Here is an 18,826-nt window from a genome sequence, read left to right as displayed (position 1 = left end):
GTTGCCGATTCTGATTCCCCGTGTTTGAAAACACTTGATTTTGAAGGAACACAGATAAATGGTTCATTAGGCTTACCCTTCACTGCAGTCTTGAACAGGTAACCAGGCGACCGCGTGTCCTGTTAGCAGGAGGGGAGCAGATCAGGTAATGAAGGGAGAGACCCGCTCAGCTGGAAGGGATGCGAACGAGGCCTGTACCGCGAGTGCTCCTAGTTCAGCACTTTCTCAGCACTGTCCCTCTCGAAGCAGAAAATCCTTGGTAACCGATTTCGTCTGAACAAGAAATACTCTGCTATCGTTCAGGAAAGGACATTTGCTTTCATAATATCAAAGCAGTTGATCAATGTCAAATTAAGTCAGCCAATCACGTATTCCAATTCAGTGTTTTCCAATCCAGGTCCCGGAAAGCCCCAGAGGTTTTTATTTTTTAAATACTCATCTCTTAGTTGGGTGACGCATGTGTTTTCTGGTCAATTAAGTCATTAAGAGTTTAAAAAACACACCCGGGCTTGCTTAAGGACCCCTTAATTGAACAAACAACCGATACACTTCGAATGAAAATGTTGCTCTTTTACCATTATCCATTAGTGTCTGATTTAGCACCAGGTCATTGCCATTTTATTATCAGACACCCTTGCCAGGCTGCAGTGAGATTTAAAACAACAGGCTGAATTTCAACAGAAAGTATTTTGGGGGCAAGCTATACACTGAACACGACATTGCGCTCTCTACAACCAAGCTGGGAGACCCCTTAGTATTTATCAAGTAAGCCCCAGAGACTCTTGTGCTCGTTGAGATGATGATCTTCCAGCACCTATCACATTCTCAGGTTTGAATAAATCCCAGTCCCTAGTTTTGGGGGAGGGATAAACACACTTGTTCATTTTTGTTTTTCCAGCACACTTCAGCCTAACTGCTTCCAAGACCAGATGGCACAAACTGCTTAGCTGACGTCAAGTGGCTTGGAGAGAGAGGACAGGGAAGGGAAAAAAAAAAAAAAAGAGTCAATTATCATTCATCTAAATCACTGGCAGACTTGAACAGGTCTAAAGCCCCAGCCTCAAGTTTAGATTATTCAGGAAAGGACAGGTTAAAAAATGAACACACTAGACCAAAACTAAACCTTTGATGTGCAAACTAATCTCAAATTGAATTAAGGTTTGATGCAAACGGGATGTCATCTGACTGAACCAAAAAGTGTGATATTGCGAGTCAAGGATCTGAGACAAGGGAGACACCAACCAAACTTGAATTATTCTTTCTTGGTCAACCAGGTGACCATTTTCACACAGGCTGTGCCATACACTGAGAAAGAAATCATAACCAAGGCAAGATACCCTCTGAGAAAGTTTCATTTATTTCACTTTTGTCCTCGTTTGCAGAAAATAAATACAAAAGCGTTTTTTTTTTTCTTCCTTTCTTCTTTTAATCACATACAAACTGCTTTTATTTCATTATCCCTGTAAGCTTGAATTGTCACTACAATGATCCATTAACCCACACACACTGTGAAAATGGACTTCTCAACCCAACAGTTCATTTCACAGCATGGAGAGGAGGGTCTCGCTCCTTCTCCGATGAGTAACTTGCACTGAAAACGGGATGAGAATGACCAGAGCAAGGTCTGAACCAGAAAAGGAGAAAATTAGAGCACTCTCTTTCTCTGGATTGTTTGTTAGGGCGCGGTGGTGTGTGAGGATCTTGTCATTCAAACTTAAAAATGCATCTCAAGTCTACTTTCACTAGAAGTCAGCAAACAATCCCTTCATATAGTTAGGTATTTTTCAAACATGATTCTAAGGCTTAGCTTTGCTCATCCCTTATAAATTTCCAGTTTTGTGTCCGTTTAAAAAATAAATCATAATAGTAATAAATTCTGAATTTCTTACTGTATAGCAAGTCTAAAGGCATGATGACACAGTTGTCAGAAAAGTTCCAACTAAAAGCAGTTTCACTACAACAAGCCAGGGAACCAGCACCTGCGCCCGGGCCGAGCTTGTGAAGGCATATATAACGGAGCAGACAGTGCTGTGAACCGTGGAGGACTACTGGGAACGGTGTTGGGGTGTTAAACCCTCTGTAACGGTAAGGACAGCTAGGGACAGTGTTATAGGCTATGTCAGTGTTTCTGGACCATCAGACATTAAATGTAAATGTGTGAAGAGCCACCCATGAGAAAAAACAAGAGGAGGCAAAAAAAAGAGGAATAAGAAGTGTCATTTCAACAAAACATATTGCTGGCGAACGTCTGTGCCTCAGGGCGCTCGGGGGTTTTCCACTGGAAGGTTTCGCTTTCTAGTGTACTAAGTGGCCAGGCAGGGGGAGCCGCTGTGAAGTTTGTACGACTGAAAGATTGGACTGTGAGGGACAGCCGGGTGACTTGGCCGTGTTGGGGAGTGTGTAACGGCGAAGGTTAGGGGCAGCGATGCTGTCGGTGGGCCAGTGATATTCACTACGTAATGGGGTAGCAGTGTGCGAGTGAATGGTGAGCTGGACAGTGAAGGACCATCAAGTAGAAAGAGGGCCAGCCATGGGTCAGCAGGTCCTCGAACAGGAGGAAGGAAGCACCACATAAATAAATGAGAACTGAATCCAGGAACAGGAAGCAGCTCCTCCCCCTCCACCAATCACTGATGCAAACAAAATAAATGAAAGCATACCGGCATGGGCTTTAAGCATGCCGTGTCATTTTGTACTGAAGAAAACGGGTCTGACTCTATAGAAGCTGGAAAAGCCGTGCCACTGCAAACGCCAAGGGCACAGGCATCGCCAGGCCAGAGTGGCAACAAGACAGCTATACTTAAAATCAACCCTGCTGGAGCGCTGGGGAGGCACAACGAGATGTTGCCTGGATTGGTATCGACAGCTTGGCATAAGAGAAACTGCTTTGGGAGATACGGGCTGAATCTAAGCTTAGAGCAGGGTTATAAAAAAGCAAAATGGGGAGAGGAAAAAAAGTAGGAGAATGTCCCCAAACAGAGATTACAGGGAAGTGTGCAGTGCAGGCAACACTACTGGAATGTCACAGACGAGAAGTACACTGTCGCAATCTATGCACACCCCCCTCCCATTTCAAAGGTGGCTCAGTCATGTTTTTTCAGAAATATATACAATCATTTCAGTATTTCAGCTGCATTTTAGATTCCCCCCACCCACCCCCTCCTTCTGTTCATCGAGAATTCAAGAAGCATAAAAACACAGATTTGGGTCTCTCAATACCGGCAGCACTTCTTAGTCAACAAGAAATTACCAAGATCCCGATAGGAAACCGAATAACTTAAAAAGACTCAAGGTGAATCAAAATGAAAAGGGGGGAGGGAGAGAGGTGGAAGGTACATCTAAAAAAAAAATCTTTAAATCATGACCCAAAAAAAATAAAAAAAAATTACAAAAATAAAGCTATGGCATACCGCTTTTGGAATTTGTGCACAATTCACTGCAGCAGAGAGGATTTAAAACGCAATAAAATCAAAAGAAACAAAATAAAAAATGGTTGCCACGAAGAAGACTTGGCCTCAGTGCAGAGTCCAGATCGCTCGGTCCGCACCGCGGGTCGAGGCATCCCGGGGCCTGGCTCAGTCATCCATCCCGATGTTGCGGAATAGATAGGACATGGACTCCCCGTTGTGAATGCGCCGGATGGCTTCAGACAGGATCATGCTGATGTCCACCGTCTTGATCTTCGGACACTGCAGCTTCTGAATCTCGTGGGGGATTGTGTTTGTCACTACGACCTGTAACGACAGCAGCGATCACAACAGTGAGACTTTGCAGATGTTCACAGGGCCTTTTCATCCTCAAGGAACCCCTCCAATGTGCTGAAGAGATGGGAGGGGGACGATTTCGTCCATCATAAGGACAGGACTGTCTATGGATGTGCTCGCATGCATCAGTGGCTCAATTACCCAGGAGAGACAGACCAAGAGGACAGAACTGACTGAGCCAATTCCGTGAGACGTGGAAACATCAGTTCGGATCGAGAAAGATGGAGTTAGGACCCTTATAATACACTTTATAGCTCATCATAACATAATCCATTTCTAAAAGACGCTTGGCACTTCACTCTAAATAAGCAGGCACATTTTGCAGTGACTTCTAAAAGTGCACCAGGATTGGACAACAGTGGTCTAAATTTACTGGTCCAGGGAGGAACAGCACCACCTAATGGTCCACATTCCTGTCAACCATATGATTTTAGTGCAGCGGTCTAGAATAGCGTCTGTCCCAAGAATTGCTCCCAGGGATCTGTAACATCCACTCATTAATTCTCAACTGACTGATTTTAACTTGCCCTAGCACTACAGGCTCAAATAAGTGGCCATCATACCAGAAGATAAAGGTTCACAAGACATTTCTCTCTCAGTCCCTTTGCACGGATGTTTCTTGGGCCGAATTGGGATGTAATGTCATTTACAGCAGAATTGCCCCTCCCCACACTTAATTATAAAGACCTCATCAATGGCAGATTCCTCTATGAGGCGTGGGGCGTCGGAGGACAGGATGCCGTGGGTGGCCATGACGTAGATCTTGTAGGCCCCCCTCTCCTTTAGAGTGTCGGCCGCCGCCAGGAAACTGTCCACGTCGTCGATGATGTCATCCTGATAAGACACATGCACGCCAAATGGCACCGTTAGGGAGATCACCCAATTCTAACTCCGTACAACTACATAACATTTCAGATCATTATATGAAGCTTCAATAATTTCAGTGCATTGGGAACCAGGTGTCCGTATATAGTAACAAGGCTTCATTACTTTCAGTATATACATCTAGTGTGAAAAGATTCAGTATTATAGCATGTGTGGTTTCAGTTTGTGTATATATATATATATATATATATATATATATATATATATAGTTTATGTATATTGCCAAAGGTTTCAGTATGAATTTTTTCACCATATGGAACAAGCTGATAAGGTTAGAGTTGATGAGCTTTCACTAGTGTCAGTAGGCGACATGTAGTTTCAGACGTATGTGTTGTTTCAGTATCTAGTACATTCACTCCACAAGTTTCAGCATACATATACGACTCAGCAGTTTGGAAACATGTGCTTTCAGTTTATAGTACTTGGAATGTACTACACTCTCACACCCACACACACAGGCACACTACTTACCACAATAATGGCGATGCGCCCCCCTACATCTCCCACTACTGTGATCGGGGGCTTTTCTTTGGGAATCAGCACTGCACACCAACACACAAGGAGAAAACCAGGAAATGTATTACATAAAGAAATCCAAAGTGCAGAAAACCATGAAGTCAATGACTTTCCTAACTTTAGCTGTGTGCGTCAGCAAAATATCAGTGTCACAGCAGGGAAAAGAAAAATAAGAATAAGGCAAACAGACTGAAAAGGATTTGCCCTGTGTGTGCATCTCGGTGTCAGTTCGGCCCGAGCTCTGGGGAGTGGCGTGTGTGCAGTGCGGTTTCTCACAAGGTATCTCTAGGCTGGGGTGGATGGCTCCCATGTTCTTGACAGTGGGCGGCGAGTGGCGTCCATCCACCAGGTCTGACTCAGCGTCCTGCGCCTCGCCGTGGATCACCGCAATGCCCAGCCGCAGGCGCTCCGCAAACGACTGGGCCCTGCAAGACCACACAACAGCGCCGTCACTGAGGCTGCGGCCCGCTCTGCTGCTGCACAGCGGCAGACATCCCTGCCCACAGTAGCTAGCATTGCATCAACACACAGCTCTCCAATAAAACTCCACGATATACTTCTATTCTCACTATAAAACCAGCCTTTCAACTACAGCTGTGAGAGACAGAATATTGAATGTGGAAGAGACAGTAAAGAAGTGGTCTCAAGCTTTACAGGAATAAGGAAATAATGATTCATAATGAAACCTAGCAATCAAATGCAGATGGTAAAGCAGAAAGGAATTCCTTAAGGCCTACTTCTGCTACTGTGTCCATATTGCAATCTCTCCATTGTTGCTCACGCAAACACAGTAAATATCACTGACAGACACATACATGACACGCAGAAGTCACAACCAGCAGCACTATAGTAGAATATGACATTTATACTATAATACTAGTATAATACCGCGTCCTATAAACAATTCACTAATTGGGCTCATTTCTAAGTTTGTTTGCATTAGGAAATATAAATATATATTTGAAAACACACAAAAAGTCCAAGAGGTGCTTACCTTTTGGCTGAGGCTGGAGATTTGGCCACAATTACTGCATTTCTATAGTCAGGGATCTGCAGATTTTAAACACATATACCCAACCCTCACTGCCAGGTTAACTGCTCAGGACTAACTCAGAAAACTGCACACACTCGCACATACATGCAAACACACACACATTCACAAGGCACATGCACGCACACACGCACGCGGGAAAAGGCCATGTTTGTTTGGCGGCAACAACCAATCAGGCTTTGTGGTTCAACTCCATTAGAAACCTCACAAGGACTAAAAACAGACTTCTTGAACCAATAACGAACCCTCTCTCAGACGGGAGAGACGTTTCAAAATGCTGTCTACCTTGACAACTACACAAGGACTCTCCCCTCACTGCCCACTCACAGTGCTGCAGTAGTTTCATCCGGCAGTGAATTGAAAGTGCTTTTGAGGGGAAAAAACACATTCAGGGTGCTGGCCTATTCAAGCACCTGGCGGGTGAAGACTGGGCACAGATACACATACAAATGGGACCATGGGGAACATGTTCCCTTCACAATGAGAGTACACACCAGAGGGCAGGTCTGTGTGACCACCATTAGTGTCCATGATGGCTTACATGCCTGAGGGGACACCGTACACAGCTGCCTGAAGCTGTTCATTATTAAAGATATTGAATATTCATGGATGCCCCCCATGGTCATGTGTGTGTGTGTACCCACCCAATATCATTGTTCTGCAGTGTGTGGTTTTCACAAAATAAATGTTTTGTATAGTACTTTATTCCCATCTGCTAATGTAATTCCAAATGGGAGGAAACTTCGTTATTTCAAACAAAAAACTGCTTGTGTTGTGCAAGGAAAACAACAAAGGAACTGAAGTGAACAGTTAGTGCTGATTTGTTTATTTGTGCATGGACACTGAGCAAACCTGGCAAAACAGGCTCATCGTCCTATGCTGGTGAAAAGATGGCCCCTAGACTTGCATCTTATTGCAAGTTGCGATTTAGAAGTAATAGTGGCTTCTGACAAACAAAAGCGTGGCATGATGCAGGATTGTACTCAGCTATTTGAAGTGAAGGTCGATGTTTTGCTTTGGTCAAGCACGAAGTACCTTAAAAATGTGGCTAGTGATACATATGATCCTATCCCATAATCACAGAGTTCCCCATAGAATATGGATTGAGCATCCAATCTTGCTTACGGTCACTAAATGAAATCCATTTCCTTTAACTAATTTAACAGGAGATGTCATGGTACAGTACAGGTGGACAGCAGTGAAGGGGCCTGTGGTGTACCTTGCAGCAGATTTGAATGAACAGAAGGTTGGAAGTCTCATTAAAAGGCTGGAGCTCACTGGAAGGACTGGTGGCTCTTTCAGAATTACATAAAAGGCAGCAAGCATAAGGAGGTACTCAAGTGCTGCCTGCTGTAGTGCGTCATAACAGATGGGCTTCAGATTGATCATGGGGCCGGCCTTACCTCCTCCTGGATGTACTGCAAGAGGAAAGGGGAGGCGCGCAGGTTGTCGACTGGGATGTTAAAGAAGCCCTGGATTTCCTTCTGGTGTAGATCCATGGTGATCAGATGCGTCAAGCCTACAGGACGTACAAGACTATGACAGTGAGCAGGGAGAGGTGATCATGTGACCAGGAGATTTTGGATTAGCGAGAAGTGAATTTTGTTCTTAGTATTTTTGTTATTTCCATTATTTCTGTAAAATGCTTTACATTTGTATGTATAAACGGCAATACTTGAGGATTGAGGATTTGTCTGTGCAGCATTTTGGGGCTGGAGAAGAATTTGGCCCGCGTTTAAATGGGGTCAGGCTAAGCAGAAGTTGGGAAGTCCTGGATCAGGGAAAGAATTGGGCCGCCCACCTGCTTTACACATCATGGAGGCCAGCAGCTTGGAGACGATGGAGCCCCTCTTTCTCATCTTGCACTGCTTGCTGTAGGGGAAGTAGGGGATGACACCGATGATGCTGCGAGCACAGGACGTCCGGCATGCGTACACCATGATAAGGAGCTCCATGATGGTGGTGTTGACATCCCTGAAGGAAACCGAGAGACACTCATTAAGATGGGCAGTGTTCTTCTTATCGCATCCTTGAGGGCTCGAGTGCCTCTAGCTTCCATTCCACCTGGGCTCTTATTCGGTCAATTGGTCGATTTTTTTTTATTTAACTGATCCAGTTGAAGTCCTTCCTCAGGTCTAACACAGCTGATGGTTTATACAGGCCTGTAAAACAATAGTTTTGGTCCTGGCGACCCAATGTCCTGCTAGTTTTTGTTCTCTCAATTCCTTAATTATACTAATAATTCACCTACTCAGAGATCATTAACAATTTTATACCATTGGAGATCAATATAGAAGTACATAACACACCCAAAATCTACAACGTTATGTAAATCAAATTCATTTTAAGAGTCAAATAAAGCAAATTAGTAGTTCAAAGAAGTTTTAATTATTTAATTCAGGGTGACGCTGCATCAAGAACCAGTGGGACATTGGGTCAACAGAACAAGGATGGGGCACCACCGCTGTAAAACCTGCTGGAAAATTTTTAATTTTAATTTTTAAAATTTTTACTTGAAAACACAAATGTTCTGAAGAATCGTAGTTGGAAGCCATACTGTACTTAAAACAGAATCCGATGACATTTCGTTTTTAACAATTGCGCTCAGCACAGTTTGGGTATAGCTCCATCTGCACATACAGTCATATATCCAGGGTGTGGGGGCAAGCACCACACTTACTTTGACACTGTCTGGATGATGAAGACATCTTTCCCTCTGACCGACTCCTGGATCTGCACTCTGGTTTCTGGGGAGAGAAAAGAGAGCAGCAATCAGGGAAGAGAGCTGAGCTGTGACTAGGCACAGTATTTATATGTATTTTTTTACATTCGGCAAATACAAAGATCAGCAATGGTGTGGTGTGAATATTTCAGTCTTTTAGAGTCTCTGCAGATACTTTAATTTTAAGCTGTTGCACTTGCGTTTTGCTTTTTTTAAATGTATTTGTTTATTAATGTAGCCCAGAGAGAGGTACAGGTTAGAAAGTATCAAAATAATCAAGAGGAAAGATAAATAACCTTGCAAAGTTGTGGTTTAAAGTTCTCACCACAGGGGGGCACTATCTGTATTTTAAGTATTTGTTCTTCAGCTGAATCACCAGCCTATTTAAACCCAATACCTACATTACACATTTGGAATTACACTGTACAGCAAAAAGCCAGATACTGGAGCACTGCAATGCCTTAGATTCCTACTGTAAACACCAAAGCACTTTACCATGGCCTTTCACCACCGCTTGTAGGAAATGCAAATTAATGAATACTAAAAGATCATCTTTGAAAAATGTGGCTGAATGGAAATCCAACCACATGGTATTATTAACATGAGTGTGAAAGGCTGGGCAATACCAGAGCCCCAACACATGGACGCATGTATAAATAACTGGTCCTTCAAAACCACACAGAAAACCAATCAGGTCTAAAGCCACACACTGCACACATGCCTCAGAAACCCTTCTAAACCTCTTAACATTGAGACACCAGGAATTCCAGCCCTGGTGTCCACCCCAGCCTCACAAAGCCCCAGGCTGCAAGGATCGGGAGTGCTTAAGAAGGGTCATGCACACCCAAGCACGGTGCATAGTGCCTGCGCCACCCTGCAGTCCCAGTCACATTAGGCATCAGCAGGCTTGCCTTTTGTGATCCAGTTAGACATGCCTGGCATGAGCTGGACAGGGTTGACCCAGCCAAAACAAACAGCCACATTCCAGTCCCACTATCAGGGAGAGAGAAAGCAAGAGAGATATGCTATCAGTAACTGCAGCACTTCGGTACTATCAGCGCACTACAGTAAATACTAATTTAGCCGCAACAATGGGCTTGATACAGCCATAATCAGCAGAACAAGACTCCTATTTTAAACTGGAATATGGATATTTCTTGTGTACGAGGTTCCCAGACTGAAGTGATAAGTTTTAATAACTGCTACTGTATAAAAACATGTGCTTTGGTTTGTGCCGTACTGAACTGGGTAAATGCTTTCATTCTTTTTGTATATTCTGCAGAAAGCTCCCGCCATGTTTGATCTGTGGACTGATAGTGTGAAAAGCAATTTGGCAGCCAACATTTTGAAGGACACTTGCAGTTTGCTTATATACTTAGTGCCAACATTAAGCACAGTCGTCATAATGGTGAGTCAATCTGATTAACAACTGGCAATTTCAATCCCAGGGGGTAGAAAAGAAAAATGAACTGAATTCAAAAATAAAAACTGCGCCTTGAAAATGATCAGCATTTCTGATGAGTCAGGTAGGTCCCTGTCATACATCACATTTCCATTGTCTCCAACAATGAATAACTGGTTTGTGCAGCGACACCGACTGCATTCCTCAGACCCCCCATCACTGCAGGGCCAACCAGGACGCTTTGCACTGGACACACCTACTGGTTGGACATTTCCTTCATCTTTACCGAGGAGCCCAGGCAACACAGCACAGGACTCGCATTGGTCACTGTGTGTGTGCATGCGTGTGTGCGTGCATGCATTCAGGGGTTTATCCCTCGACTCCAATTCACACAGCACGGAGCAACTCCAGAAGACCGGTGATTCGAGGCCAAGCTAATGTAAAAGGCATATTTGCATGCTGTTTACTTAACTTCCAGAAGCATTTTCGAGGAGTTTAATAATTCTCGCGCAGTTCAAGCTGGGCAAACATTAACAGGAAAGCCTGGAGCATCTCATCTGCATCCCATCTGACATTAACGTCAGGATTAGACTCGGGGTGGAAATGCCAACACAACAAAACTAACTATTTTGTGTTTCATTTGTTATTTACATATCCTAAAATGAAAAGTATTAGTATTTATATAAACCACACCCCTCCTGCAGTTCATGCATTCAACCAGTTTCATGGACAGGTCATTGTTCTCTTAGTCAACAGAGTCCATGTCAAAATAAATTACTTAACTTTTACTACATTCGTCTATGGGGGTTGTTAGTTGGGTTGGAAGCTGGATACCCATTGGTTAAAATGTCAATAAATCCACAATTGGCAGCAACTGCAAGATATTTCATACACTGAGCATTCCAGGTGTGCAGGGAATCAACTATACTCCCTACTGCCATGTAGCCCCCTTATTGAGAGTGGCATGCTTTACCATAAGCTCACTAGGCAGATGAGGAGTTTGAATTGGATGAACCAGATAGACAATTTCATGGATTAACAAATTAAATGTGTAGTTCTGCCTCCTTTTACCTTACTCCTCCTTAAACCAGTTTCTCCCAGCCTCTATGGCCTGATCTTCCAGAACAGAGTGAAGAAAGAGAGTAATGTCTCTTCCAATTTACTCTAACTACTGTCAGGGCGACAAACTCTAGAACTAAAGGCTTATCAACATAGAAGCCTCACTACAACCTATCCCAAGCCCATCCCTATAACCAGGCAGGCAACAATGCACAGATAGATCCACGGTCCCTTCTCTGACTGCGGGAGAGGAGAGTCAGAGATGAGACATTCTCCATATAATGACAACATAGTGAATCAATCAGTAGTGGGAGGCCTGCAGTCAACAGATGTACGCAAATGCAACTACTCACTATTTTCTTTGCCTAAGCAGGTCATGGGGGGGTGGGGGCATTGCAAAATTATGCAGAAGACTGGTCAGAGCAGGCTATGTCTGACAGTTTATTAGTTATACAGGTATGTTGTATGTACTTACCTCTGTTGGCTTCCTGGTAGACCTGTACTTTTCCCAGCTCCACCCCTAGACGCCTAGAAAAAGAGAGAGATCACATGTATTATATTTTTTATCAAAAGTGGATTAATAATCAACTCAAGGCCTACATACACTGTATACGGATGGGAATAAGAACGGATTATGGTTCCGATTCAACTTTGCTTTGTCCTGGGTGACCAGAACTTGTTTCAGATGTTGTGTTTCAGATAGAACCATGTCCTGCTACTGCACTGAGCCATTACAGGCCAGAGACTGGATATTTCATGTTGGCTATCTTGTTTTCAAAGAATTGAAATTTATAATGAGGAATATGAGAGCTTGACTGAGACGCACAGACATTGCATAAAATATTGTGCAGTATACCAACATTTCCCACCCTCCCCGTTATAAACTTTAAGACAAAACTTAATGTTAGCATATTCTTCAATAAAAACTAAATGATCAGTCAGTGAATTCTTTAGGTCTTTGATAAAAACCGTGTTAACTCTGTTAAACCCTGATCTGTTAAGACAACCAGTCGGTCTCCCCTCTTGCTTCAAGGCTTTCCCATCCAGAAATCGAAGAGATGGATGAACTCTGTACTCTTGGAGGATTAGCTGTACGTTTCCAAGCAGCCTTGAGATGTCAAAACCCAGGTTGCATCAATGAATAGGTTAGCAATCCCATAACTGAAGATACCGGATTGCTAAAAGCAGAATTTCTCAGGGTCTGATTGATCCAGCGGTGTAGATAGAAAACACTCTGAAACCTGAACCCCCCAGTGCTGTTCTACATGTATTGAACTCGCCAATAATATAAAAACCTTAGAGAAAGAGGACTGAATAATAGTTGGGGGGGCCTTAATTTTCTTTGTTCTTTTATTGCCAGTCATCCCTGCCTGTTCAACTGCATTGGTCATTAAACCGTCAACATTCCTCCGCTTCGTTTTTAATGCACTGCTGAAAGGTAAAATCAAATCTTGCTGAAAGCCAGTTTCATATTAGTACTGCATTTGACGAATTAAAGGTCTCACTTATGAGCAAACTAGGACTTTCACATTGCACTGTAAAGCTAATGGAGTTTAACTGGCAAATGCAGCGCGTACACGGCCCCTCCTGCCCGACCGTGTGTAAATGAACCTGTTCCCCAGAGACATTTTTTAATTGTATTTCTTCTTGTATCAAACAACCACCGTGGTCAGACAAACAGCTAAACTCGCATTCACATGAAACTGAAATCAAACAAAGTGGTCAAACCTAAGTCAAATTTTGTAATATATATATTTATTTATCAGATTTCCTAAGGATCACCTGGTATTACGAAAACAGACAATCTTTTAAATAAAACTAATAGAAATGCAGAAAGGTCAAATTTTACAAAACCAGAAAATTTGCTTCCCAGCATTTCCTTCTCATTTGAGGCTTTAGCCATGAATTCTTTGGAGCGCAGAACAGGCAAAATATTCCTCTCTGCCGCTCCGGGCAGAAAGCTGCTGCTCCACTGCTCCGCGCTCCAGCTCCACACATTACAGCATCTCTCACTTTTGGATCAGATAGCAAATCGCATTAACAGCACTGGAGTGGTGAAAATAACCCATAATTTATGCCTCTGAAAACATTTCTTCCTAAGCAATCTTGACTACATTTACCCAGTTATTCATTTGGTAATTGTATGTGGTTTGTAATGCTTAGTATATATCATTAACATTTAAAATCCATGTAATTCATGGGTATTTACCAAATGATTATGAAATCTGTTTAGTGTGTCATTCCAGAATGAAATACAAATTACAAAAACGGATAATGGTTTAGAACTAAATATGTCATTTGTTTTTAGTAACAGATCTTACTTTTGTGGAACCCTGAAAAAAAAAAAAAGTGTCAGAAAATAACTGTAATAAATTTAGTCCACTATGATTATGTATTTCTTAGCAGACACCCTCATGCACGGAGACTTACAGTTTTCAAAAGAAACATTTTCAAAGCCTTGCAAAGTCCAGAAAATACAATAAGTGCAAAATAAAGTAAGCATGAATCGTAGTGAAAACGAGCTCAAACAAGAGCAGAACATAGAAGGGTTTCACTCCTGGTGTGTGCCAAGGGGTAGGGTAGTCTTAAGTATAGAAGGAGTTACAGTAAAATGATTAAAAGCACTAAATACATAAGCAATCAGGAGCACAAGGGAGCATATCAGTGATATCACATGATGTGTGAAAGTGCTGAGCTGTCCAGGACATATTGGCTGCAGTATTACAGGTATAGTCTGAACCAGTGTCTCTTGAGCAGACACTGGAAGGACCAAATTGACAAAGAGATTGTTGTGACAAAACACTTATGACCAGTTTTCTGTGGTTTTCACAACCAATCCACATGCTTTCTATGAATTCATAACCCTTCTGCCACTGTTAGCAAGAGAATTCAATGATTTAATGAATCAAAATATCCAAAGGGTGTCTTCACAGTGATTTTTTACATTTTGTTTAAATCATGGCGTACATGGTTACACCTTCCGATGTTCCCCCACAATCTGTAGGGATCTGCCTTAATACTGCACTAAGTAACCTTTAGGTTTACCTTATTGATTACAGCCTGTATTGTATGGTTCATCAAAAGATCATGTAAATCACAACACCGGTACTGCTGCCAGCACAGAGGTCAATACAAGTCCAAGTCCAATACAATCCAAGACCAGGCCGAGCAGTTTTCCAAGCCTGTCACAGAGAGAAGCCAACTGACAGGTAAGTGGCAAAGGACAATAAAAATAGATCAGTAGTGAACACAGTGGGGGGCATGGGGGAACAGGGAGTTGCTACAAGGTATTTGAAGTGGAGAGATAATCAGCTCCCAGCTCACTGAAGCACAGAGCCAGAGGATCACATTTGTTTATTTGAGCAGAAGCGACAGCCTGGCCACAGAACTATATGCCAACTTAACCCTTACACTCCTACAATTCTGCACAACCAAAATAAGTTAATAAATAAATAAAAAACGTATTTACTACTTATAATAAATAAAGGCAATTTTTATACATTGACCAGAACATTCTTTCCTAAATATCCTGACTGATTTTGATATATACACTCTATGCAAGACAATTCTGGTTTACCAACCTCCTAGGCAAAAACGCCAAAGAGAAGAGCAGCAGTATTAAAGCCAGCACAAGTCACATCGTTAAGGTAGATTACATTATCCAAGGTGGCTTCAGGGGTTTTGGACACACTAACATAGAGTGGTATTAGAAGTAACAACAATGCAATATTATACACACTTTCCAACGTGAAACACTGAGAACACTAAGATCAGCAGGAGGGTCTACATGTGTATTTACTGTGTACCCTCATCTCTTTTCAACATATCACTCATTCATTTCTGGAGGATGTGTACTACAAAGACTGAAGATGGATAATGCACTTCCGTGGTTTTACTGCAGTAAGATTCTCTCACTCTGTGGGATTCTTGTTTTCGGTTTCTCTATGACAAGAAGGCAAAAACTGAAGGAGTGAAAAACATCTAAAATTAAGAAAAAAAGGCCCCTGTAAAATTTTCTTTCAACTCGGTTTGAACATATCTTTCCATCTGACAGATAAAGCCCGTTTTAACAGTAGTGCTAATTAACCAGACGAGCAGGTATAAAACATGTCTGACTCATTTCAACACCGTTAGAAGGGGGGGGGGGGGTGGAAATGGCAATTCATTATTTTTTTGTATTACCTCTAGGGCTTTTTTTTTCATTTCTGCAGTAATACATCAGCACTTAAAAAAAAAAAATGGCTGAATGTTGTCATAAGGAAAATGGCAGTTGTTACAATTACAGCTGAACAGCGGTGTTGCTACGTTACATGTTTTACTCTTTCCATTATTTCAGGCTGCATTTATAAAAATAGATTGGTATTAAAGTGACTCACAGTGTTGATCACTTAATATAGAACACATTTCCAGACCATTCCTGTTGCAGCTGCACACAGCCTAGAGATCAAACTATTACACGCTGGCTTGGTCGGTTAAGATTTGCGGTTTCTGGATGCAAACCTTCATACTCAGAATGCACCACTGTCGGTGACCCGGGCTGTACTCACTCTGCGATCCTCTTGCCCAGCTCCATGCAGGAGGGGTTGGAGTTGGCCGTGAAGATGACCAGGCCTCCCTTGGTGGCATTCATGGCTGGCTGCGGGTGAGCGGTAACCTCTCGGGACTGGGCAGGCAACTCCCTGGGCACCCAGGTACGGCTGTACCCTTCCTGCAAACATCAGCCACACAGTCTCAGCATCTCAGTTAGTCACCAGAGCCGCCGTCACACCAGCCTGGGATACCATAAACCGTAACCATAAACATAATAGATTTTTTGGGGGGGGGCGAGAGTGCATTGATCATCTAAAACTACTGCTGTTTCTAATGCAATTTATTTGGGTGCACAGTCTGTTCAGAAAAAATAATACGGTGCTTAACTGTCCAAGCCAGATAAGTGACCCTGACTGGCCCAGCCCACCCTCCCTGGGGACATGCTCAGGAACCAAAGGGAGAAAATGTGCACAACGCCATTACCGCGTATCTCCCTCCTCAGCCAGAGCCGAGAGCTGCCATGCCACAAAACACACCCTGACACTTGCCATGTGTGCAGTAAGATAGAAATGAAGTTGAAGTATATTGAAAAGGTGCCTTTGCTAAGAATCCTAATAAAACAAAATATATAAATGATATGTCCACACACACAAATATACACATACATACACACATAGTACATATTGTGTATACAGATACAAACACATGTATCACTCACACATGTATAATATATATAATTTATAGACACAACAAAAAAAACTGATGTAGGCCTATGCCAAGGGTCTGAATTATCTTGGTAAAAACGGCCGAGGCAATGTCATGTGTGGAGGAGATAAAGGCCTTGCCCTCCCTCTCTCACACCCACCAGTGTGTCAGGGCGCTGGTTTGCATAAAGCCCTGAGGGGACCCGTGTCATTAGCACCGGGCTTGTCAAAGATTAAACACAGGCTGATGGCCAGGTTTTGTAATCTAGCTAAACTGTGCAGCTGCTTCATGCAAACACAGCTCTCGGCGCTAACAGGTGAATCCTCCCATAAAGGCTTCAGGCTGCTACACATCTCGATCCCACACACTGTGCCGTGTGTCTGGACAGATAGCGGGGCGGCCGTGCGACATCTCACGACAACTTGTGCTCCCCTCCCCCCCACAAATCTGTGCTCCGCGAATCTCCGCTGTCGAAACCAGATATGGCCAGAGAAACCGGCGATTTCTTTCTTTTTTTGTCATCGAGCAACTTCGCCCGTGTGTCTTGCAGAGACCGCGCATGTGTCCGCATCCTCTGGCTGCCATATCCGCTCCTCGCATCTCTCGACCTGTCACGCCTGCGGGTGTGATGATTGTAATGGTTGTTAATGACACGGTGGCTGCTGTAGCCTAACTAGCGGTGTCAACTGTGTCAGGATGTCCCTACCTTCAGCACCAGGTACCCGCCACCAGCACCACGGATAAAGAAGCGGCTTTCTTTCAACTTCCACCCAGCCTAGCACCGCGCATCGCCCCGATTTCACTCGCCGTGTGTCCCGGTGCAGCGGCGCGATCAGACATGTGCACCATCATTACAAACACGACTCAATCAGCTGATGACCTTTTCCGCAAAGTGCCTCTCATCCACAGGGATCGCCCCGCGTCTGGTTTTAAACCACTGCCCTCCCTTAAGGCATAACAGCATCGGCTTGGTCTCACAGATCCCTTAAACTGCGCTCTGGCGTTGGATGAATAGTGCTCATGCAGATGATTATTTAAAACCTTACCAGTTTGCGTTCTTTGTTCAGCTCCTAGCCAGCCCTGTGGCTCATAACACTGCCTCCGAGTTCAACCTAACCCCCGGAGAGAGATTGATGGGCCCTTCCGCCAATCGACGCCTCGGATTTCTGAGGAGACAGGTTCCATTTCAGAGGAGGGAAGGGGCGCCATTGTGGCTCCGCGATAGTGGCCGTGTAGCACGCTGCCTTTGGGGAGTTAGAGCCAAAATGGCGTCAAAGGCGGTGGTCCTGGACGTCATGTTCTTCACTTCATGCTGCCTGATTTACCAGCCAATAACGGGCCTCACGCTGCGTCTCGGGCTGTTTAAACCCACGGAGAAAAGCGACAGATCATGACAAACTACACAAGACACACAGCAACTGGGAAGCACAGGCGTTTCCGGGAGGCGCCGCTCTGTGGCGTCACCTGTGTTTACATGTGGGGACAGACATGGACATTGAGATTCACATTCTACATACTCACGTATGTATCAATAATGATACAAATAACATTATTATACAGCTACTGTACAAAGTGTGAAGAGGGAGCTGAAGATGCACCACTTTTATATATGTACCCAGTTTAAGATGTATATCCAGTGTATTCTTCCTCTCCTTGAAATTGAAGCTGCTGGTAAATTGTTTTTTTAAATATGACTATCACTAGCAAATCATATGTTGTTCAAGTAAGCTCTATTTAACTAGATTCCTTTTTCTTCCCAGGCCACAGTCTTGGACACTTCTTCAGGAGTTGCTGTGAAGCGATTTGGAGAGATTAGGTCTCCTTGAAGTACTCCTGTACAAGTCTTGATCTGGTCTGCGTCTTAGTGGAGTCAGATTGGTGATGTAGCATTATTGTAGATATATTTAATAAAAGTTATTTAGGTGTCCTCAATATTTTGATTTCTTACAGCTCTGATGTCTGAGTTTGTATATATTCAATCAAACGCTTTCTTGTAGTTAGTAAAGCCCAGGCACAGAGGATTTTCCAATATTTCTTGGACAACTTGTATATGATCCATCATGTTAGATCCACTTCCGAGTCCTGCTTGTTCTCTTGGCTTGGCTATACACCCTCTGTATAAGATGGAGTAGACTAATGGGCATATACTTCTGCAGTGTACTTTCTTGTGAAGGAGGATGATGGTTGCATTG

At 43.4% G+C, this 18,826-nt stretch overlaps 1 protein-coding gene and 1 long non-coding RNA gene across 3 annotated transcripts; one reads left to right on the top strand and one right to left on the bottom strand.

The window, feature by feature from the left end:
- Positions 1-1,336: 1,336 nt before the first annotated feature.
- prpsap2 (phosphoribosyl pyrophosphate synthetase-associated protein 2) lies at positions 1,337-17,803 on the bottom strand. Of its 2 annotated transcripts, none has more exons than XM_066689203.1 (11): positions 17,681-17,803; positions 15,947-16,107; positions 11,875-11,927; positions 8,897-8,963; positions 8,018-8,190; positions 7,620-7,735; positions 6,160-6,215; positions 5,442-5,590; positions 5,121-5,191; positions 4,452-4,598; positions 1,337-3,734 (listed from the first exon to the last, which is right to left on the bottom strand). In XM_066689203.1, the coding sequence occupies exons 2-11, from the start codon at positions 16,027-16,029 to the stop codon at positions 3,576-3,578; spliced, it is 1,074 nt and encodes a 357-aa protein (XP_066545300.1). In that variant the 5' UTR covers positions 16,030-16,107; positions 17,681-17,803; the 3' UTR covers positions 1,337-3,575. The 2 variants fall into 2 exon arrangements, with proteins under 2 accessions (XP_066545300.1, XP_066545301.1); XM_066689204.1 differs by lacking the exon at positions 17,681-17,803 and adding an exon at positions 17,341-17,451.
- A 66-nt stretch (positions 17,804-17,869) lies between these two features.
- On the top strand, positions 17,870-18,566 carry LOC136712562 (uncharacterized). Its single transcript, XR_010804846.1, has 2 exons — positions 17,870-18,155; positions 18,395-18,566. It is a non-coding gene; the product is annotated as an uncharacterized LOC136712562 (long non-coding RNA).
- The last annotated feature ends 260 nt before the right edge of the window (positions 18,567-18,826 follow it).

Source organism: Amia ocellicauda, chromosome 17, assembly GCF_036373705.1.
Source record: "Amia ocellicauda isolate fAmiCal2 chromosome 17, fAmiCal2.hap1, whole genome shotgun sequence".
Lineage (NCBI taxonomy): Eukaryota > Metazoa > Chordata > Actinopteri > Amiiformes > Amiidae > Amia > Amia ocellicauda.
The sequence above is the reverse complement of the archived record's forward strand: the minus strand, read 5'-3'. Positions and strand labels throughout refer to the sequence as shown.